The 19,863-nt window shown below is 44.8% G+C and overlaps 1 protein-coding gene and 1 non-coding gene across 2 annotated transcripts in view; both read left to right on the top strand.

Moving 5' to 3' along the window:
• Positions 1 to 3: 3 nt before the first annotated feature.
• Positions 4 to 19,863, top strand: part of TXNRD3 (thioredoxin reductase 3) — a gene marked incomplete at its 5' end in the record, with an annotated part of 38,935 nt that continues 19,075 nt past the window's right edge. The window contains 6 exons of the mRNA XM_007465293.1: positions 4 to 198; positions 13,049 to 13,109; positions 14,092 to 14,201; positions 16,622 to 16,726; positions 16,963 to 17,035; positions 18,939 to 19,058. Of these exons, the coding sequence (XP_007465355.1) occupies positions 4 to 198; positions 13,049 to 13,109; positions 14,092 to 14,201; positions 16,622 to 16,726; positions 16,963 to 17,035; positions 18,939 to 19,058 (664 nt within the window). The remainder of the gene's footprint in view (positions 199 to 13,048; positions 13,110 to 14,091; positions 14,202 to 16,621; positions 16,727 to 16,962; positions 17,036 to 18,938; positions 19,059 to 19,863) is intronic.
• On the top strand, positions 19,631 to 19,703 carry TRNAG-UCC (transfer RNA glycine (anticodon UCC)). The gene has a single exon. It is a non-coding gene; the product is annotated as a tRNA-Gly (tRNA).

Below are 19,863 nucleotides of genomic sequence, written 5' to 3'. Positions count from 1 at the left end.
CCTAACCGCCGACTGGGCAATGTCCGCGGCGTATGCGTGCCGCGGTCGCCGCCCGGGCGCCGGGCCCGCCTGTCCGCCCCCGGGACCAGCCGCCTGTCTTCCGCGGCCCGCGAGGAGCTTCGGCGCCGCCTGCTGGGCCTCATCGAGGGCCACCGAGTGGTCATCTTCAGCAAGAGCTACTGTCCGCACAGTGCGCGGGTAGGCGGGCAGGGGCTTCCGGACTCACTGGTCCGTCGCCTCCGCGGCCCCCCACCCCTGCCCGGGTCCGCTGGTCCGTGTCCGCCCGCTCCCCGGGCCTCGGCCCCGTCCGTTCCGCCCTCGCCCGCGGACCCCGTCCGGAAGGCTACACCGGCCCCGCCGTCCTCGGCTGGGCCACGCGGTCCTGCCTTCAGCCTCCGGACGGGCCTGCGGGCGTGAGCCGCTGTCCTGCCCTGGCCGCGAGCCTGGTGGACGTGGGCGGGGGGTCCGGAGGGAAAAGGTCTCACGAGTCCTGTCCTGGGCGGAGAGCTGCGGGGAGAGGCCGGCCCTGGCCCCGTCCCGACCGCGTGCCCCTGGTCCTCCTGGCGCCTCAGCGGCAGTTTGGGCCGGACTGCCCGCGGCCCCTCACTGCACCTGTGTTGTGAGTTTGAGCAGTGATCCTCTGGAAGACAGACCCATGTGTATGATGGCACTTTGCATATTTGAGCTATACTTCCCGTTACTGAAAGTCGAAATAATACGCGGAAGATGCACCAGCATAAACTGTTGGGATAGGTGCGTGAAATTAGGATTTTCAATCTTATTTTCAGATTTCCATTGACTTATACGTTGTTCAGGCAAACGTGTATCCCGCACGTGCACCTTCCAGTTTCTCTAGGAAGACCACACTCCGGCAGGAGCCTCCTGAGCCCCCCTGGTTCATATACCACCCCGCCGCGCCCCACCCCCTCCCGACCAGGGTGACCACTAGCCAGAATTCCTTGCGTTTCCTTACAGTTTTGCCGCCAAACATATGTATCATTAAACCGTACTTTGTTCCTTTGGGCTTGTTTTGGTACTTTATGTTAAGTAGAATCATGCATTTGTATTCTGCACTTTTTTCCTTCAACAGTTATGTTTTAGAGGTTGATGCATGTTAGTACCTGTAACTGGGGTTTGTTAATTTTCATTACTGTACCCTTCCCTTGGATGACTCATAACCACAGTGTATCAGTTCTGCTGTTTCTAGTATTTTGCTCTTCAGTACAACATGGCTATGCCTATTCTTACCGTATGGCCCGGTGCACGTACACAAGACTCGCTGTTTTAGAGTAGGCATTTTGAAGCTTAACGGCTGGCCCACAGAGGAAGCATGATTTCTTCCTTAACGAGGTGATACCAAAATGTCTTTCCACGTGGTCTTACCACTTACCCTGCCACTGGCAGGGTATTAACAGTTCCCATTACTCTACATCCTTGGCAACAGTTGATATATTTAATTATTGCCATTCTGGCATTTATGAGATGGTATTTCACTGTGGCTTTAGTTTTGCATTTCCCTGATAACGTTGAACATCTTTTCATGTGTTTACGGGTCATCTGAGTTTCCTCTTCTGCAAAACGTTCAGGTATTTTGCTTTTTTCTCTGTTAGGTTGTTTTATTTATTTATTGTTACTGATTTATAGGCGTTCTTTATGTATTGTGGATACTAGTCCTCTGGTGATATGTATTGGAAAATTACCCAGATTTGGCTTTTCTTTTTACTCTCTTTTCAGGATCTTTTGGTTAACTGAAGTTTGGAAGTTTAACATGGTTGACTATCACTCTTTTTCTTTTCTGGTTTGTGCTTTTTGTGTCTTATTTAAGAAATCTGTTTCTACTCTGAGGTCGTAAAGATTCTCTCCTGTATTAGCTCCTGAAAGTTTTAGAGTGTGCTTTTCACACCCCCCTTCTTTAATTCCACCTGGACTTGAAGCTGAGGACGTGTGGGGATCCAATTCATGTTTTCCCTTTATAACTTGTCGGTTGTCCCTGCTTCATTTTTTGGAGAGTCCATTCTTTCCACGGTGGTTTGAATGCTCACTCGTCACCTGTCAGGTTCTCTCATATGTGTTGGTCTCTTTCTAGCCTCTGTCTTCTTTCTCTACGTATTTAAGTAGTCCTTTGGAGCTTATAAAAGGGCCAAGCAGTCAGAACTGTGCCTGGCCACTGCTGTGTCGCTGGGGCCTAGAGTAGTATGAGGCAGGTAAGTGAGTTGAGTGAATAAACAGCCTTAGATTGTTCTGGTCAAACCTTTGCTGACACAGAAAATCTTAGGACAGATGATTTTCTGTGCTGTGTGCGTCACCCCTCCCAACAACGTGGCCACTACTTTGAGTCCTGTTACATAATTGGATAGCTCCATTTACTGGAATTTTTAAAAAATTGAGCCCAAATCTGTCTCCCTGAAACATTTACTCGCTTTTGGAGGTGATTGTTGCTGCAGTGCATAGAATTAAGCATCTGGCTTCTACTTGGATGGCAGATATTTCAGTATTTTCTCTGAGTGTTTTTCTTTCCTGGCCAAGCTTTTCATGTGTTTATGTCATTTGTCTTTACATGTGACCCTTCACTAAATGGACTGTGCAGTAGTTTGACCATGAACCGCTTAAATGTGTCACCCAGACTGGACACCGTATTCCACCTCCCTACCTGTGCAGAGTCAGGTAGAGAGGTTTGTTCCTTTATTGGGCCGCTAATGTCATTCAGCAAGTGTAACTGGGTGCTTAGTGTTTTGCGCTGCAGAAATGAATAAACTGTGGCCTTGCCTCCCAAGAACTCGTGGTCTAACGGAGCTGTAATCAGCCAGTTCTCAGGTACCCAAAGAAACGCGTGTGCGAGACAGGTGCTGTGGGAATGAGAGGCAAAAACAGCTCTTCTGTGGGGATCAGAAAAATTAAGAACGTGATGTTTAAGCTGGTCCTTGAGGGATCAGGTAGATGTAGGCAAGGAATAGCATCTAGCTGAGGAGTTCCTATAGGCAAAGGTAGGAGATGAGGCCATGAAAATAGTGGGGCTGAACACAGGGTGTATGAAAGGGAATCAGGAGAGTAAAGTGGCAAATGGCCGAACTTCAGTTTCTCAGCAGTATTGATATCTAAAAATGCGTGGTAGTAAGTGTGGACTTCATGATGTCAGACTTGTGAGGAGTGAAAGGGTCTGACGTGTGACCTGGAGTCTGGCAACAGTGTGAGGAGTGGGCTGAACGTGCAGGCACCTGACCAGGCGGGAACTTCCTGTGAGCCACGTGCAAGACCACGGCCCAAAGGAACTAGTGAAAACCACGCCCTCACCTTTTAGCCCCTTCCCCACATCACTGTAAGCCACGCTTTCCCCAACCCTTAATTCATTACATCTGTGGATGAAAAATGTACACTTCCATTGCTTAGCTCTTTTGTTCTGTAGTAAAATACACGTAACCTAAGGTTTACCGTTTTAACCATTTTAAGTTCGGTGGCATCAAGCACATTCACATTGCTGTGCAGCCATCACCACCAGCCAACCACAGAACTTTTTTTATCTTCCCCAGCTGACACTCTGTCCCCATTAAACAGTAACTCCCCATCCCTCCCCAGCCCCTGGCCCCACCATCTGCTTCCTGTCTTAGGAATCTGACTCCTCTAGGTACCTCGTATAAATGGAATCGTACAGTATTTGTCGTTTTCAGACTGGCTGATTTCATTTAGTCTAATGTCCTCAAAGTTCATCTGTATTGTAGTATGGGTCACAGTTCCCTTCCTTTTTAAGGCTGAATACTATTCCACTGTCTGTATAGACCATATTTCCTTTATCCATTCATCCATCAATGAACAGTTGGGTCACTTCCACCTTTTGGCTACTGTGAATATTGCTGCTGTGAACACGGGTGTACAAATATCTGTTTGGGTCTCTTTTCAGTTCTTTTGGGCTTATACCCAGAGGGGGAATTGCTGGCTCATATGGTATTTCTATATATTTTTAGTTTTATGAGGAACCACCATACTGTTTTCCATAGGGGCCATACTATTTTAAATTCCCACCAGCAGTACCCAAAGGTTCCAGTTTCTCCACATCCTGGCCAACACTTGTTATTTTCTGTTTTTTATACTGTTTTTGTTTTGATAATAGTTATCCTAATGGGTGTGAAGCAATATCTCATTGTGGTTTGATTTGCATTTCTCTAATGATTAATGATGTTGAATATCTTTTCACATGATTATTGACCATTTATTAATGGACAGTATCTCTTTTGGAGAACTGTCTATTCAAGTACTTGATCAATTTTTAAATTGGGGTTTTTCTTGTTTGTTTAGTTTTAGTTCTCTCTCTCTCTCTCTCTCTCTCTCATATATATATATATATATATATATATTTTTGTGTGTGTGTGTGTGTGTGTGTGTGTGTGTGTGTGTGTGTGTGGTACGCGGGCCTCTCACTGCTGTGGCCTCTCTCCCATTGCGGAGCACAGGCTCTGGACGTGCAGGCTCAGCAGCCACGGCTCACAGGCCCAGCCGCTCCGCGGCATGCGGGATCCTCCCAGACTGGGTCACGAACCTGTGTCCCCTGCATCAGCAGGCGGACTTTCAACCACTGCGCCACCAGGGAAGCCCCTAGTTCTCTATATATTTCATATGTTAATCCCTTATCAGATATGTGATTTGAAATATGTCTCCAATTCTGGAGTTGCCTCTTTACTCAGTTGATGGTGTCCTTTAATGCACAAAATTTTTAACTTTCATGAGGTCCAATTTCTCTCTTTTCTTTTGCTGCCTATTCCTTTGGTGTCATATGCAAAATACCACCAAATCCAATGCCATAGAGCTTTTGTCCTATGTTTTCTTCTACGAGTTTTGTAGTTTTAGCTCTTACATTTAAGTCTTTAATCCATTTTGAGTTGACTTTTGTATATGGGGTTAGGTAAGGGTCCAACTTCATTCTTTTGCATATGGATATCCAGTTTTCTCAGCTCCATTTATTGAAAAGATTGTCATTGCCCCATTGAATGGTCTTGACACCACTGCCAAAAGTTATTTGACCTTATATGTGAGGCTTTATTTCTTGGCTGTGTATTTTCTTCTGCTGCTCTTCATGTCTGTCTTTATGCCAGTACCGCACTGTTTTGGTTACTGTAGCTTTGCAGCAATTTTTGAAATCAGGTAGTGTGAGACCTCCAACTTTGTTCTTTATCAAGAAGTTTTCAGCTATTCAGGGCTCTTTTGAGATTGTTTATGAATTTTAGGATGGATTTTTCTATTTCTGCAAAAATCACTCTTGGGATTTTGATAGAGATTAGATCACTTTGGGTGGGTAGTATTGAAATCTTAACAATATTAAGTCTTCTAATCTGTGAACGTAGGATTTCTTTCCAGTTATTGGTATCTCCTTTAAGTGTGTTGCAGTTTTTAGTGCACAAGTCTTTGCCTCCTAGTTAACTTTATTCCTAAATGTTCTTCTTCATGATATTGTAAGTGGAATTATTTTTTAAATTTCTTTTTTTGGATTATTCATTATTAGTATATAGAAAAACAGCTATTTTTCTGTGTTGATTTTGTATCCTAAATTTTCCTAAATTTTTTATTACTTATAACGTATTTTGTACAATCTTTAGGAATTTATTCATATAAGATCATTTTGTCAGTGAACAGAGATAATTTTACTTTTTTTTTCCAGTTTGGTTGCCCTTTATTACTTTTATTTTTTGCCTTATTTTTCTAGCTAGGACTTCCAGTACTATATTGAGTAGAAATGGCGGAAGTGGGCATCCTTGTCTTCTTTCTGATCTTAGTGGAAATGCTTTCGGTCTTTTTCCATCAAGTCTGATGTTAGCTGTGGTCTTTTTTATGTGGCCTTTGTTATGCTGAGGTAATTTCTTTCTATTCTTAGTCTTTTGAGTGTTTTTATCGTGAAAGGGTGTTGAATTTTCTTAAATGCTTTTTCTGCATCCATTGAAATGATCATGTGGGTTTTTTTCTCTTCATTCTGTTAACGTGGTGTGTACTACATTAATCTATGTTTGTATGTTGAACCATCCTTGCATTCTAGGAATAAATCCCACTTGATCATAGTGTATAATAGTTTTAATACTCTGTTGAATTCCTATTGCTAATATTTATTTTGTCGAGGATTTTTCAGTCAGTATTTATGAGGGATATTGGTCCATTGTTTTCTTGTGGTGTTTTTGGCTTTGGTATCAGGGCAATGGTAGTCTCATAGAATGAATTTGGAAGTGTTCCCTCTTCAAATTTTTGGGAGAGTTTGAGGAGGATCCGTGTTCACTCTTCTTTATATGTTCAGTAGAATTCACCCGTGAAGCCATCTGGTCCTGGGCTTTTCTTCATTGGGAGGCTTTTGATTACTGATTCAGTCTCCTTACTAGTTACAGGTGTATTCACTTTTTCTGCTTATTCATGATTCAGTCTTAGTAGGTTCCATGTTTCTAGGAATTTATCCGTTTTATCTAGGTTATCCGATTTGTTAGTGTTAGAGTGTTCAGAGTACTGTCTTGTAATATTTCTATAGAAACAGTAGTAATGTTGCCTCTTTCATTTCTGATCTTAGTTATTTGAGGCTTCTCTGTTTTTTTCTTAGTCAATCTAGCTAAAGGTATGTCGATTTTGTAGATCTTTTCAAAGAACCAACTCTTGGTTTTGTTAATTTTCTGTATTGTTTTTCTATTCTCTATTTTGTTTGTCTCTGCTCTTATTTCCTCTCTTTTGCTAGCTTTGAGTTTAGTTTGTTCTTTTTCTAGTTAAAGTGTAAAGTTAGGTTGCTGATTTAAGGTCTTTCTTCTTTTTTAATGTAAACATCTATAGCTGTACATTTTCCTCTTATCACTACTTTCACTGCATCCCCTAAGGTTTGGTATGTTGTGTCCTCATTTTCACTTGTCAAGATATTCTGTGATTTCCCTTGTGACTTCTTCTTTGACTTATTGTTTAAGAGTGTGATGTTTAACTTCCACATATTTGTGAATTTTCTAGTTTTCCTTGTGCTCTGATTTCTAGTTTCATTCTACTGTGGTAAGAAAAGATACTTTATATATTTTAATCTTTTTACTAAGACTGCTTTTGTGACCTAGGGTATGATGTATCCTGGAGAATGTTCCATGTGTACTTGAGAAGAATGTGTATTCTACATTTTTTGGGTGGAGTGTTACGTAATGTGTCTGTCAGGTCCAATTGGTCTATTGTGTTCTTTCAGCCCTCTGTTTCCTAACTGGTCTTCTGTCTGGTTGTTCTATCCATTTTTGAAAGTGGAATATTAAAGTCTTCTACTATAATTTAGTTCTATCAGTTTCTTTCTTCAGTTTGGTTAGTGTTTGCTTCATATATTTAGAAGCTCTGAGGTTTGGTGGATATATTTTTATGATTGTTATGTCTTCTTGGTAAATTGACATACAATGTCCTTTTAACATATAATGTGCTTTTTGGACTTCCCTGGTGGTGCACTGGTTAAGAATCTGCCTGCCAATGCAGGGGACAGAGGTTTGATCCTGGGCTGGGAAGATCCCACATGCTGTGGAGGAACTAAGCCCCTGTGCCACAACTCCCGAGCCTGTGCTCTAGAGCCCACGAGCCTCAACTACTGAGCCTTCGTGCTCTAGGGCCCACGTGCTACAACTACTGAGCCTGTGTGCTGCAACTACTGAGGTCCACGTGCCTAGAGCCCGTGCTCTGCAACAAGAGAAGCCACCACAATGAGAAGCCCACACAGCACAACGAGGAGTAGCCCCTGCTCGCCGCAGCTAGAGAAAGCCGGTACACAGCAACAAAGACCCAACGCAGCCCAAAAATATATATAATAATAATGATAGTAATAATAATAAACTATATAATGTCCTTTTTAGTCTCTTATACCGGTTTTGGCATAAGGTCTATTTTGTTTTATATTAGTATAAACATTCCAGCTCTCTTTTGGTTACTATCTGCTTGGCAAGTGTTTTCCATCCTTTCAGTTTCAGCCTATGTGTGTCCTTAGCTCTAAAGTGAGTCTCTTCTAGACAGCATAATGTTGGATCCTGTCTTTTTGTCCATTCTGTCAGTCTATGTCTCTTGTTTGGGGAGTTTAATCCATTTACACTTAAAGTAATTATTGTTAGGGAAGGACTTGTTTTGCCATTTTGGTATTTGTTTTCTGCATAGCTTGTAGTTTTTGGCCTTCATTTCCTCTCTTACTGTCTTCGTTTATGTTCAGTTGATTTTTTGTAATGATACTTTTTGACTCTTTTCTTGTTTCCCTTGTGTATATTTTGTAGATATTTTTGTGGTTACCATTGGAATTACATATACCATCCTAAATATATAATCTATTTTAAAGTAATAGCAGTTTACCTTCCATCACATACAAAAACTCTACTCCTTTACAGTTCTGACCCCTCCCCCTTCATCCCTTCATGTTATGTCACAGATTACATCTTTATATATTGTGTATCCATAGACTTACAGTTGTTTTCTGACTTATGTCTTTTAAATCCAATAGAAGAGTAAAAAATGTAATTATAAGCTAAAATTACAGTAATACTGGTCTGTTTGTTTGTATATGTTTACCTTTATGTGAGAACTTTGTATTTTCATATAGCTTTGCATTCCTGTCTAGCATGCTTTCATTTCAACTTGAAGGGCTGCCTACAGCATTTCTTGCAAGACAGGTCTAGCATTAATGTACTCCCTCAACTTTTGTTTATCTGAGAAAGTCTTAGCTTCTCCCTCATTTTTGAAGGACTTTTCTTTTTGTTTTTTGGCCAGATATAGAATTCTTGGTTGATAGTTGTTTTTTTGTTTTTGGTTTTTTTCTTTCAGAACTTTAAATATATTATCCAGCTCTCTCTGGCCTATGAGGTTTCTACCGAGAAATCCACTTATAACCTTAATGAGGATCACTTGTAGGTGACGAGCTGCTGTTCTCTTGCTACTTTCAAGATTCTCTCTTTGTCTTTGGTTTTTGACGTTTTGATTATAATGTGTCTTGGTGTGAGTCTTTTTGTGTTTATCCTTCTTGGGGCTTCTTAAAATTTATTTTATTTATTTATTTATTTTTGGCTGCATTGGGTCTTCATGGCTCTGCGTGGGCTTTCTCTAGTTGCAGCAAGCAGGGACTACTCTTGTTGCAGTGCGCAGGCTTCTCATTGTGGTGGCTTCTCTTGTTGTGGAGCATGGGCTCTAGGCACTCGGGCTTCAGTAGTTGTGGGACGTGGGCTCAGTAGTTGTGGTTTGCAGGCTCGGTAGTTGTGGCACACGGGCTTAGTTGCTCCGCGGCATGTGGTATCTTCCTGGACCAGGGATCAAACCTGTGTCCCTTGCACTGGCAGGCAGATTCTTAACCACAATGCCACCAGGGAATTCCCCTTCTTGGGTTTTTTTGAGCTTCTTGTATGTGTATATTCATGTCTTTCCTCAAATTTGGAGAGTTTTGGGGCATTATTTCTTCAAATAAGCTCTCTGCCCCATTTCTTCTTCTGTGGCTTCCATAACGTGTATATTGTTTAATGGTGTCGCTCAAGTCACTTCCTCCGTGTTCATTTTTCTTCTTTCCTTTTCCTCCTCAGACCTAATCATTTCAAATGGCCTGTCTTCAAGTTTGGTGGTTCTTTCTTCTCTCTGGTTGAGCCTGCTCTTGAATTCATCTAGTGAATTTTATAATTCATTGATTGTCTTTTTCACCTTCAGAGTTTCTGTTTGGTTATTTTTATCTCTTTGCTGATATTTTCATTTTATTCATATATCATTTTCCCGATTTCCTTTAGCTCTTTGTGTTTTCCTCTTTGAGCATATTTAAGACAGTTGTTTTCAAGTCTTTGTCTAGTAAGAATGAAGTCTATATGTGTTCAGGGACATTTTTGGAGATTCATTTTTTCCTTTGAGTGGGCCATTTTTTCCGTTTCTTTGTATGCATGTGATCTTTTCTTGAAAATTTGGCATTATAAATACGGCCACCTCTCCCAGTCTTCACAGACTGGCTCCAAGTTAGGGAAGACTTGCCCTAACCAGTGCAGCATGGAGGCCTAAGCTCTTCGGAGGCCTTTTCTGGACATCTTCCCTGGGTCTGTATGTGTGCTTTTCATGCAGTCTCAGTTAGGCTTCACCGAGACCAGTCCTCCAGGCAGCCCTCACATGGGGGCGAGGGCCTCTCTGCTCTCTCCACGTTGTGAAAGAGATGGGGGCCCAGGCTGCTGCTCCCTTCTTACTGTGCTGTGCAGCACTGGGGAGATGGAAAGCGCCACAGAATTCTCTACCATTTAAATGTGGCTCTTTCTTCACTGAGCATTCACTTGGTTGCTGTAGATCTCTGACCAGTTTCCAGAGCTTCACTGAGTTATCTTACTTTGACATGGTTTAGCTTCTTGGATTTAGATTGCAATTTTTCATCAAATTTGGGATATTTTTGTGTATCTCTTCAAATATTTCTTCTGCCCTTTTCTTTCTTTCTCTTACTGGTTTTCACACCATGCATACATTGTGCTTAATGCGGTCCCATATTTCTCTAAGGTTCTGTCCTTTTTCTTTATCTCTTCTCTCTGTGGCTTGAGGCTGCATAATCTCCACTGATCTGTCCTCAGCTTTGCTAATTCTGCCAGTTCAAGTCCAGTGTTGAGATACTATAGTGGAAATTCGATTTTAGTTATTGTACTTTCCCATAATTTCCAGTTGGTTCCTTTATATAATTTCTGCCTCTTTATTGATATTTTCTACTGGATGAGACATTAGCATCATACCGTCCTTCATATCTCCTGAAGCATAAATGCTTTTCTCTAGATCCTTGAATGTAGTTACAGTGGCTGCTTTGCCAGTTCATCATGCTATCTGGGACCTCTCAGAGGCAGGTTCTCTTGCCTGCTTTTCTTCCTGTGTATGGATCCACTTTCCTGTTCCTTTGTATGTCTGGTAATTTTTTTTGTCGAAACCAGGACATTTTAGGTAATGTATGATAACAACTCCAGATACTGGACCCCTCCTTCTCTGTGGCTTGTTTTTCCTTGCTTGTTTCTTTCTTTGTAGCGCGGTGGCTTGATTATGTGGGGGAAGTTTGTTTCCACCTGAAGATGGAGCCTCCCATGCTCCTCAGAGGTGCAGCCTTGGGTCTACACAGCCACCCTGGGATAACAGGGGTTTAGCAGGGCTCTCGCTGGGCGTCTGTGTTATATTTTCTGACCCTGTCAGTGTCATGCCAGGTGTTAGGCTCCACTAATCGCAGGTTAGTTGCTCTGCTGTTTTTGACAGTGCCCTGGTGTGTAAATTGTTCCATTTGCTGATCTAAGTAAATCTGGGCACCTTTGCAGCTGTAGTTTTTGAGACAAATTTGCAGTTTGTTCTGACCCTAGAAGGGTTGTTGTTCAATATGTCCTTCCCTGGCTCTCTAGTAAACCAGCTGGCTACAGAGGATGGAGCTACCAGCCTACCCTTAACTGCTCACCACTGAAATCTCCATTGTTTCAGTTGCACCTTTAGACTTGAACAAATGAAGTGCGTTCCTTTGGGTAGAGTTTGGAGCTCTCTGATTTTGTGGTTTACCTCTTGCCCTGAGCAGAGTCTCTGAGACCTCACTCCAGAGCTGGGGTGGGGATAGCGACCCCCTTGTCTTGGCGCGACAACGTGCTTTACGAGCAGCTCTGGTGAGGCAGTGGCCTCTCCCAGCCTGGAACCTTGCCCCACCAGCGGGCTGGGGCCAGGCGGATCAGGGCCCCGGTGTTTTTGCCTGGGATGGAAACTTGGATTTGTTAGCGGGGCTGGTTGAAGGAAGGGAGCTTTTCCCGTGTTGCTGGCCACGCTCCCTGGGAATATAGCCTCTGCCACTCACAGCTGTGGGGAGATTGGGAAATGGTGGTGACCTGACCCTTCTGGTGGCTGTGATCTCAGGGAACAGGCAGCCTCATTCCCTTGGCCACGTTCACCTGAAGTGGAGCTTTCATCACGCTGACAGGGGCAGAGGAGGGAAGGCGCAGGTCATGGCTCAGGTGCCTCAGACTCTCCCGCTCTTACTGACATCTAATAGATTTTCTTCAATAAATGTTTCCTTGTTTGCTGTGTGCCCTCAATTTCGAGAGACTTTAAATGGCTCTTTTTAAACAAGTTTCACCAGTTGTGGACGTTTGCCAGGGAGCAGGCCTGCCAGGGTCCTCACGCCTCCATCCTGGAATTGGAGCCCCTGGGCTTTACCTTGAGGGCTGAGGGCGTTGAAGGGTTGGAGCCCTGCTGAAAGCTGACCTCATCAGCTGCAACTTAGAGAACCCCTAGGAGGGAGCTGAGAAGTCCCCGTGGTAGGTATCACTGGCTGAGGACAGCCACTGTGGGGAACTGGAAAGGTGACCTAGCTCCATGTAGAGAGGACTGTCGAGACTTAGTAATTACCTGGTGGATGAGGAGTTAGTGAGGGGAGGGAGGCACTGCAGGACAGGGAAGCGCTGCAGTGACTCACAGTCTGCGCTCTGCAGAGTTCTCAAAACGCAGATCAGCAGCCAGGGCCTGCGTGAGCATGTCTGACGGCTCCTAGCAATGCCTGCACTGCTGGTGCCCCATTTGGGTAGCAAGGACCTAGGGTTTTGTGTTCGAGCAACTGGTGAGTGGTGACAGGGTGGAATCGGGTGGAATCCTTGTCTCTTTCCCCTGCTGGAGGGCAGGGGTGGTGTCTTTCTCATTGTTGTATCTTGAGTATGTAGAACAATGGGTGACCTCTATGGTAGGCGTGTGATGGTTGAGTATTTGTTGAATGGCTTAGTGACTGTCAACAGAAAACGCAAAGAGGAAAAGTGATGTGGGAACAGATGAATTTTATTTGGGGCATGCTGCGCAGTGAGGTGCCTGTGGTCAGCCAGGTGGAGAAATATTGCTTGTCCTGAGTTCAGAAAGGGGATTTGGGCAAAAGTTACTGATTTGGAAATCGAGAATGCAGATTGTAAAGGAAGGAAAGAGGTGGGGAGAGGTTTTTCTGGGAAGATGCATAGAGGAGGCAGGAGAACATAGAGCAGAGCTCATGTCGCTGAGGAACATGTGTTGTGAACACCCTGTCCCTGTGCCCGTATTTCATAGCTCTGTCAAGTCTTTGTGAGAGTAAACCTTAGGTGCATTTGTGTTGCAGGTTAAGGAACTCTTTTCTTCCCTGGGAGTTGACTGTAATATCTTGGAACTTGATCAAGTTAGTAAGTAGAATGATTAGTACACATTGGTGTTGGTAATAAAGGTCAACAAGATTGACTTCTTTCCGTTTGCCTCATTCAATTCCGTTTACTCCTGTCTCTTTCGGTTAGATGAGCTGATTTCATCTACATTCAACCTCGCAGAGAATGAACCTGTATATGAAAATAATTTGTGTAGATTTTTTTTGTTTATGTTTTTTGCATTTGAGGGGAGGGACTAGAAGGAAGATGTATAAGCCGGTCAGCTGGAAGTCCTTCAGGCATCTCAGATGTGTCTGCCAACTGTCTAGCACAGTACATTAAGCTGTGGTAAATGAAGTGAATCTGCCCCTGTTTCCTGAGTGTATTACCCCTGAGGGGCAACACGTCAGTTTTCCAGCTTCATGCTTTTGAATTCCTGTCATCTGTGCACTTTACACGTGCACGTGTTTTGCAGGAGTGGGAGACGTCATGATGAACAGAAACATGATCTGAGCCTTCATGGACTTCACCCCTCCTTTTAGCCAGGTCACTTTAAAAGTGAAGTGTTCTAGAGTCTCTGAAACTTTTCTAAAGCCTATCCCAAGTGGGGCGCCTGAAGTACTTATGGGCCAGTTCTGCTTTTAGGGACCATGATCATAAAGAGTTTTCAAATGTAATTACAGGAGATGTTTTCTGAGTTACCACTGTTAAGGCGGATTGTGTTTTACATTTGCTCTTTAAAGAGGATTCTTATCTGTCTCTGCCTACTCTTTGGATCATAAATCCAATCCTAATCTAGAAGTGCTTATTTCAAAAGGAGTCAGTAGACTGGTCTTTATTCTTTAAGGCTCTTTCGAACACCTGAGTGTTTTCCCCTCTCGAGCCATCATTTATAAAGTTGTACGATATGCTGACCTTTGTGGGTGTGCAAATGTGGGTGTCTGAGTGTCCTAACACTGCAGCTCAGCTCACAAAGGCTTAGAACCTTGGCAGTGTTTTACATATTTAATCTTTTATTCCTTAGATGATGGGGCCAGTGTTCAAGAGGTGCTGTTGGAGATCACTAATCAGAGGACCGTGCCCAATATCTCTGTGAATAAAGTGCACGTGGGCGGATGTGACCGAGCTTTCCAGGTAATGATAGTATCGTGTGTTCTGGAATGCTGTTTGTGCAAATTTTGTCTTAAAAAAATATTTAAAACAGGGAGGAGATGATTTTTAGAAGTCTATTCATTTGTGTCTTTTGGAGCTTGTAAAATCAAAAGCCTATAGGATGGTTATCAGATAATCTTGATTGCTTTAATGGAAATTAGCTTTTCTACGAATTCTAACTTCAGAAGCCGAGAGGGAGGAGGCTGTGAGTGAGGTTGCAGGACACACAGGTCAGCGGCCCTGCTCTCTTCCTCCTGATGGGACAGAAACAAGGCCTCTTCCCTCCTCAAGGTTTAGTGAAATGAGCTCAACACTAACATTCTGGTCCAGGGTGCATAAAACTCCTACCAAGGCTACTGACCCTGCGAGCTTCGCAAAGCTTTGCTTATTTGATTCCTAGAATGCAGAAATGAACAGGAATCATCCGGTTAAGTAGAGATAGATCCAAATTGTTATTTATTAAATAAGGTCTGTATTTTAACTAGTTGTTCGCTTTTATTAAAATTCTGCTCTTGTATCCTTTATGTATGTATGCAAATGGTAATAATCAGTGATTGATTAAATACTTATATTCAGATTTCAATTAAGAATTATATTTTTGTCGGGAGAAAAGTTTGGCTACGCTGTATGTTAACCTGGGATTGGCATTGTTATCTAGTAACAGCCTGCTCTGTGTGTCCTAGAAGCTATAACCCAACTCACGTGGTGGGAAGGACCATAGTTTACAGCCTCTAAACACCTTTGGAGTTGCAGATCTTACCAGTCCTAGCTGGGAAAACGCTGTCAGAGCATGGGCTGGGGCTGTAGAGACGTCAGTTCTACTTCGAGACTGCAAGACTCTCCCTTGGACAGCAGCTGTTTAGGAGGTGGATTTCCCTACGGGCCCCTAGGAATCAGGAGGCCACCCGGCTTTGGGACCATGCACGAGACATCTGCTGGGTCTGTGGTCGTGTGGCACTTCCACTGCGCTCCCAGGATGAGCCCGTTCGAAAGCCAGTGTGTTGGGACTGAGCAGCCGACTTCGCACAGACAGAACTATTGTTTAGTCACATATGGAGCCTCTGACCTCATCTAAGCTTCTTCTGACCACAAGGAGGGCCAAGTGGACAAGAGAATGTGCTGCAGGGTCAGCCTCCTGACCAGAAAAAGCAAGTTGTTTGTGTTGTATAGGAAGTTGCAAGATTGAGGTCAATTTACGAGAAACCAGGAAAATCTTCAAAGTGCATGTCCTGCTGCTGATGCATGAGAATTGTTTTCAAAGTGAAGACTGGCACAGGTGAACAAAGTATAGAGGATCTTGAAAAATGGCGCTTGGCTATTTAACTGCACTTAGTTATTCTGTAACTCAGCTTTATCTGCTTGCCACTCGAAAGCCAATATCGAGAAGCAAGTGTTAGTAGAAAGGAAAGTTGCTTTAATCAGAAAAGCCAGCCATCTGGGGAGAAGGCGGACCCATGTCCCAAAACCAACTTGGAAGATTCTGCTTGGCCGTGAACGTTTTTAAAGGGAAAAGGGGGAAATAATCTCAGTTAATCATTAAGACAGGAGGTCAGATTCTTCGTCTTTTCTCCATCGTGTACAGACCTGCTGGCTTCTCCTGAGCTTCCTTTGGATGCCGTCTTGCCCACGTGGTCCACCTGCAGATTTGCTAAGGGGGAAGATGGGCATAGAGAGTCCGTCATTCTTTGCCTACTTAATCCTTCATTCTTACTCCTTTTAATCCAGGAAAGGAGTCAACAGGTCAGGCGAGGTATCGCGTGCATTCAGTAGAGCAGAAATCAGGAGCTAGTTTAAATGTTACCTATGAGCTCAGTTTTACAATTAAGGTCTGAGGAAAGCAGAGACGAGCAAACAGAAAAGGGCAGAAGAGCTGCTTACAAAATGACCTTGTCTGACATGGATATAAGGCCATGACCTCCCCATCATTGGACACATGCCTCAGTATTGGGTGATAACCAACAAAATATATGTGCTTTGCCATCCGTTCTAACTAGTTGGACCCAACTGAATGCCATCCAGGTAAACTGACAGTTCCAACTTACAGAAATTGTAGGTCAACTGTTTCCAAGATTTATTTTTTTTATTTTTTATTTATTTATTTTTTTTTGCGGTACGCGGGCCTCTCACTGTCGTGGCCTCTCCCGTTGTGGAGCACAGGCTCTGGACGCGCAGGCTCAGCGGCCATGGCTCATGGGCCCAGCTGCTCCGTGGCACGTGGGATCTTCCCAGACTGGGGCAGGAACACGTGTCCCCTGCATCGGCAGGCGGACTCTCAACCACTGCGCCACCAGGGAAGCCCTCCAAGATTTTTATAAAAGAAATTTATGCCGATTAAGCATAGGGTACAAAGAAATAGTTTGAAAACAAGTCATACTGTGTTCTCTCCTTTGGTTAACCCTCAGGCACATCAGAGTGGTTTATTACAGAAGCTCCTTCAGGAAGATCCAGCATATGATTACGACCTCATTGTCATTGGTGGTGGCTCTGGCGGCCTTTCGTGTGCTCAGGTATGAAGAAAATGACAACCGAAGATAATTTTCCTGGTGGTTGCCACGAGCATTTCTTCTGCTACTTAAAAAAAAAAGCCATTTATGATGTTCCAGTCTACTCTGTTTTTGTAATAGCTGGTTAATGAAGAGGAAAAACTGGGTTTCATCACAAACACCGTCATCGTTTAGGGGAGAGAGAAGTCGGGGGAGTGTCAGGAAAATGACAAGGTCTCTATCTGTGGCTTTTCTCGTAGGAAGCTGCTGCTTTGCGGGGGAGAGTCATGGTGCTGGACCTCGTGGTCCCATCGCCCCAGGGCACATCGTGGGGTGAGCTGCTCTTCCCACCATCGTGCGGTGGCGGTTCTGTCGGTTCAGCCTCCCTCAGTCCTCACAACAGTCTCGAGTATAACCCACCTGTTTCAGGGGTGAGGAGACTAAATCTCCAATCACATTGTTAGCAAGAGGAGACACTGGAAGAATAATAGGAAAATAGTTAAGGAAGACTGTGCGAAAGGGAAAAATTCCATGACCCCAGTATTCCAAAACTTCTGCCAGAATAATTTTTGTACACACGCATGGGTGTTTTCACACGGTTGTGGTCGCACAGTGGTGTGTGCACCCCGTTGTGCTCGCCTGAGTTGGCCATGATGCTTTTCTGTGTTTCTGCATTGATTTTATCATGGACCCCAGTGGCTGCAGGATGGTCAGTTGACTTAGTGTGTGTGGTCATCCCAGGTCCGTTTAACGCAACGCACAGCAAGCTCCCAGCCTGGGACTTTGCTGTAGACAAGAGTGCTCGCCTGTCCACGCTCTTTTCACTATAGCATAGAAGGCATAGCTTTTGCGCTGGGTGTTTTCTGTCTGTGCTTCGGTCCATCCCCGTTGTCTGTACCCTGCTCTCCCCACAAACTGGTGAATTGGCTGCGTGCCCTCTGGCTTATGCTGGGGCGTGGCCACTGGGGTAACGGGAAGAGCAGAGGAGGAAGCGTAGGGTGGGGTCTCCAGGCCCGCCAGGCCCTGCAGGCTGGCTCTCCTCTGTGGTCCAGCCCTGGCCCCGTCGCTCACCCCTTCACGGGGCTGGTGGCGGCCCCCCTTGCACCCACTGGTCTTCCTGCCACACCCTGTAATGATTTCTACCCTCTGCTCAGTTCCCCAGCTGGAGTGTCACGTGTTCCCTGCCAGAACCCTGACAAAATGGGAAAGCTGGTTTTTGTTTTTGTTTTTTGTAATAAATTCATTTATTTTATTTATTTTATTTTTGGCTGTGTTGGGTCTTCGTTGCTGCGTGCGGGCTTTCTCTAGTTGCGGCTAGCGGGGGCTACTCTTTGTTGTGGTGCGTGGGCTTCTCATTGTGGTGGCTTCTCTTGTTGCGGAGCACAGGCTCTAGGCGCCCGGGCTTCAGTAGTTGTGGTGCACGGGCTCAGTAGTTGTGGCTCGTGGGCTCTAGAGCGCAGGCTCAGTAGTTGTGATGCATGGGCTGCATTGCTCCGTGGCAAGTGGGATCTTCCCGGACCAGAGCTCGAAGCCGTGTCTCCTGCATTGGCAGGCGGATTCTTAACCACTGCGCCCCCAGGGAAGCCCCGGGAAAGTTGGTTTTTAAAGTTCAAGTTTACTCAAAAAAATTTAGCCTAGAATTTCATGTATTAAGGGTAGAGTCCACCTCAACTTTGCTCGTATGGTTGGAACGCTTGTCTTTCTTCTTCCTTCCTCTGCCCCCGTCCCCTCTCCTGTCCAGAAAGAGCCCGCTTAACCTGGACACCAGGAGAGATGTCCTCTCAGAGGGCTCTTCTGTCTCTAGCCCCGTGTTGTTGAAGGATCCAGAGTAGATGTTACCTGGCAGCTGGCAGTGGACCTGTGCTGGCTCAGAGGAGGACTCAGGTTTGCAGAAGCAAAGGCTGGAGGCTGCAGTCTTGGCCTCAGTGCAGCATGGCCCTAATTAACCTGACGCGGTTCTGACCGCTTTGTGGGTCAGACTCAAGTGGAAGTTTTGGACTCTGTCCCCAGAAAACAGCTCACGTGCGCGTCCATGTTTGGCACATCCCTGGGCCTCCTTCGTGGACCCTCGGTCAACAAGTTCGGTGAATCATTTCGTGTTGTTGTGGGGCGTGATGGTGACCGCATGACCGTCAAGTCTGTCATTTCCACGTTTTAATCACACCCACTCTGCACGTGTGCAAAACCACACACACGCACACACACACAACGTTACAACTATGACTTTCTCTCTCAGGTCTTGGTGGCACTTGTGTGAATGTCGGCTGCATCGCAAAGAAGTTGATGCACGAAGCCGCCCTTTTGGGCCAGGCGCTCACTGACTCAGGGAAGTTTGGCTGGGAGTACAATCAGCAAGGTGGGTGATAGCGTGTAAAAATATAGATTGGGAGAAAAGAAGAAAGAATGAGTTCCTTAGAAATCCTTGCTATTTACATTTCTGTAGTTTAGTTTTATGGGGGGTTTTTTTTGGCCGCGCCATGCAGCTTATGGGATCTTATTTCCCCAGCCAGGGATCGAACCCGGGCCCTCGGCGGTGAAAGCGTGAAGTCCTAACCACTGGGCCGCCAGGGATGTCCCTGTAGTTTAGTTTTAAATTAGTTTAATAAACACTCGTGAAGAGCCCACCGTGTGCCAGCCAGGCCCAGAGCACTCAAAGGTGGGCAGTTGAGACCTGCTTTCGTGGGCCTTAGTGCTTAGGGAGGGAGTTGTTGCAGCCTCGGCCATTCCAAACCCTTAGAAGAGTGAGAGAGCGAATAATCACTATTTTCAGATTTCTTTCAAGTGTAAAGAAAACAGAATAGCAAGGGTTATTGTGTGGATTTTATCCATTACTGTGAGGACATTTGCTTTTTTATCAGTGTTTATGTATGTCTTTGGTTAATGAAAAGTGGAAAACAAATTCACCAGTAAAAACCTATTGGTGGGACTTCCCTGGTGGTCCAGTGGTTAGGACACTGCACTTCCACTGCAGGGGATGCGGGTTCGATCCCTGGTTGGGGAACTAGATCCCGCATGCCGTGTGGTGTGGCCAAAAAAAAAAAAAATCTGCAAAACACCTATTGGTGCGGCTCTGAGGATGCAGAGATGAGGAAACTATCACTCCTGCCCTGGAGCAGCACAGCCTGCTGGGGGAGGGAGAGGCGGGTCAGGGGAGGGAGAGG

This window comes from Lipotes vexillifer, unplaced genomic scaffold, assembly GCF_000442215.2.
Source record: "Lipotes vexillifer unplaced genomic scaffold, Lipotes_vexillifer_v1.1 scaffold1115, whole genome shotgun sequence".
NCBI classification, from domain to species: Eukaryota; Metazoa; Chordata; class Mammalia; order Artiodactyla; family Lipotidae; genus Lipotes; species Lipotes vexillifer.
The sequence above is the reverse complement of the archived record's forward strand: the minus strand, read 5'-3'. Positions and strand labels throughout refer to the sequence as shown.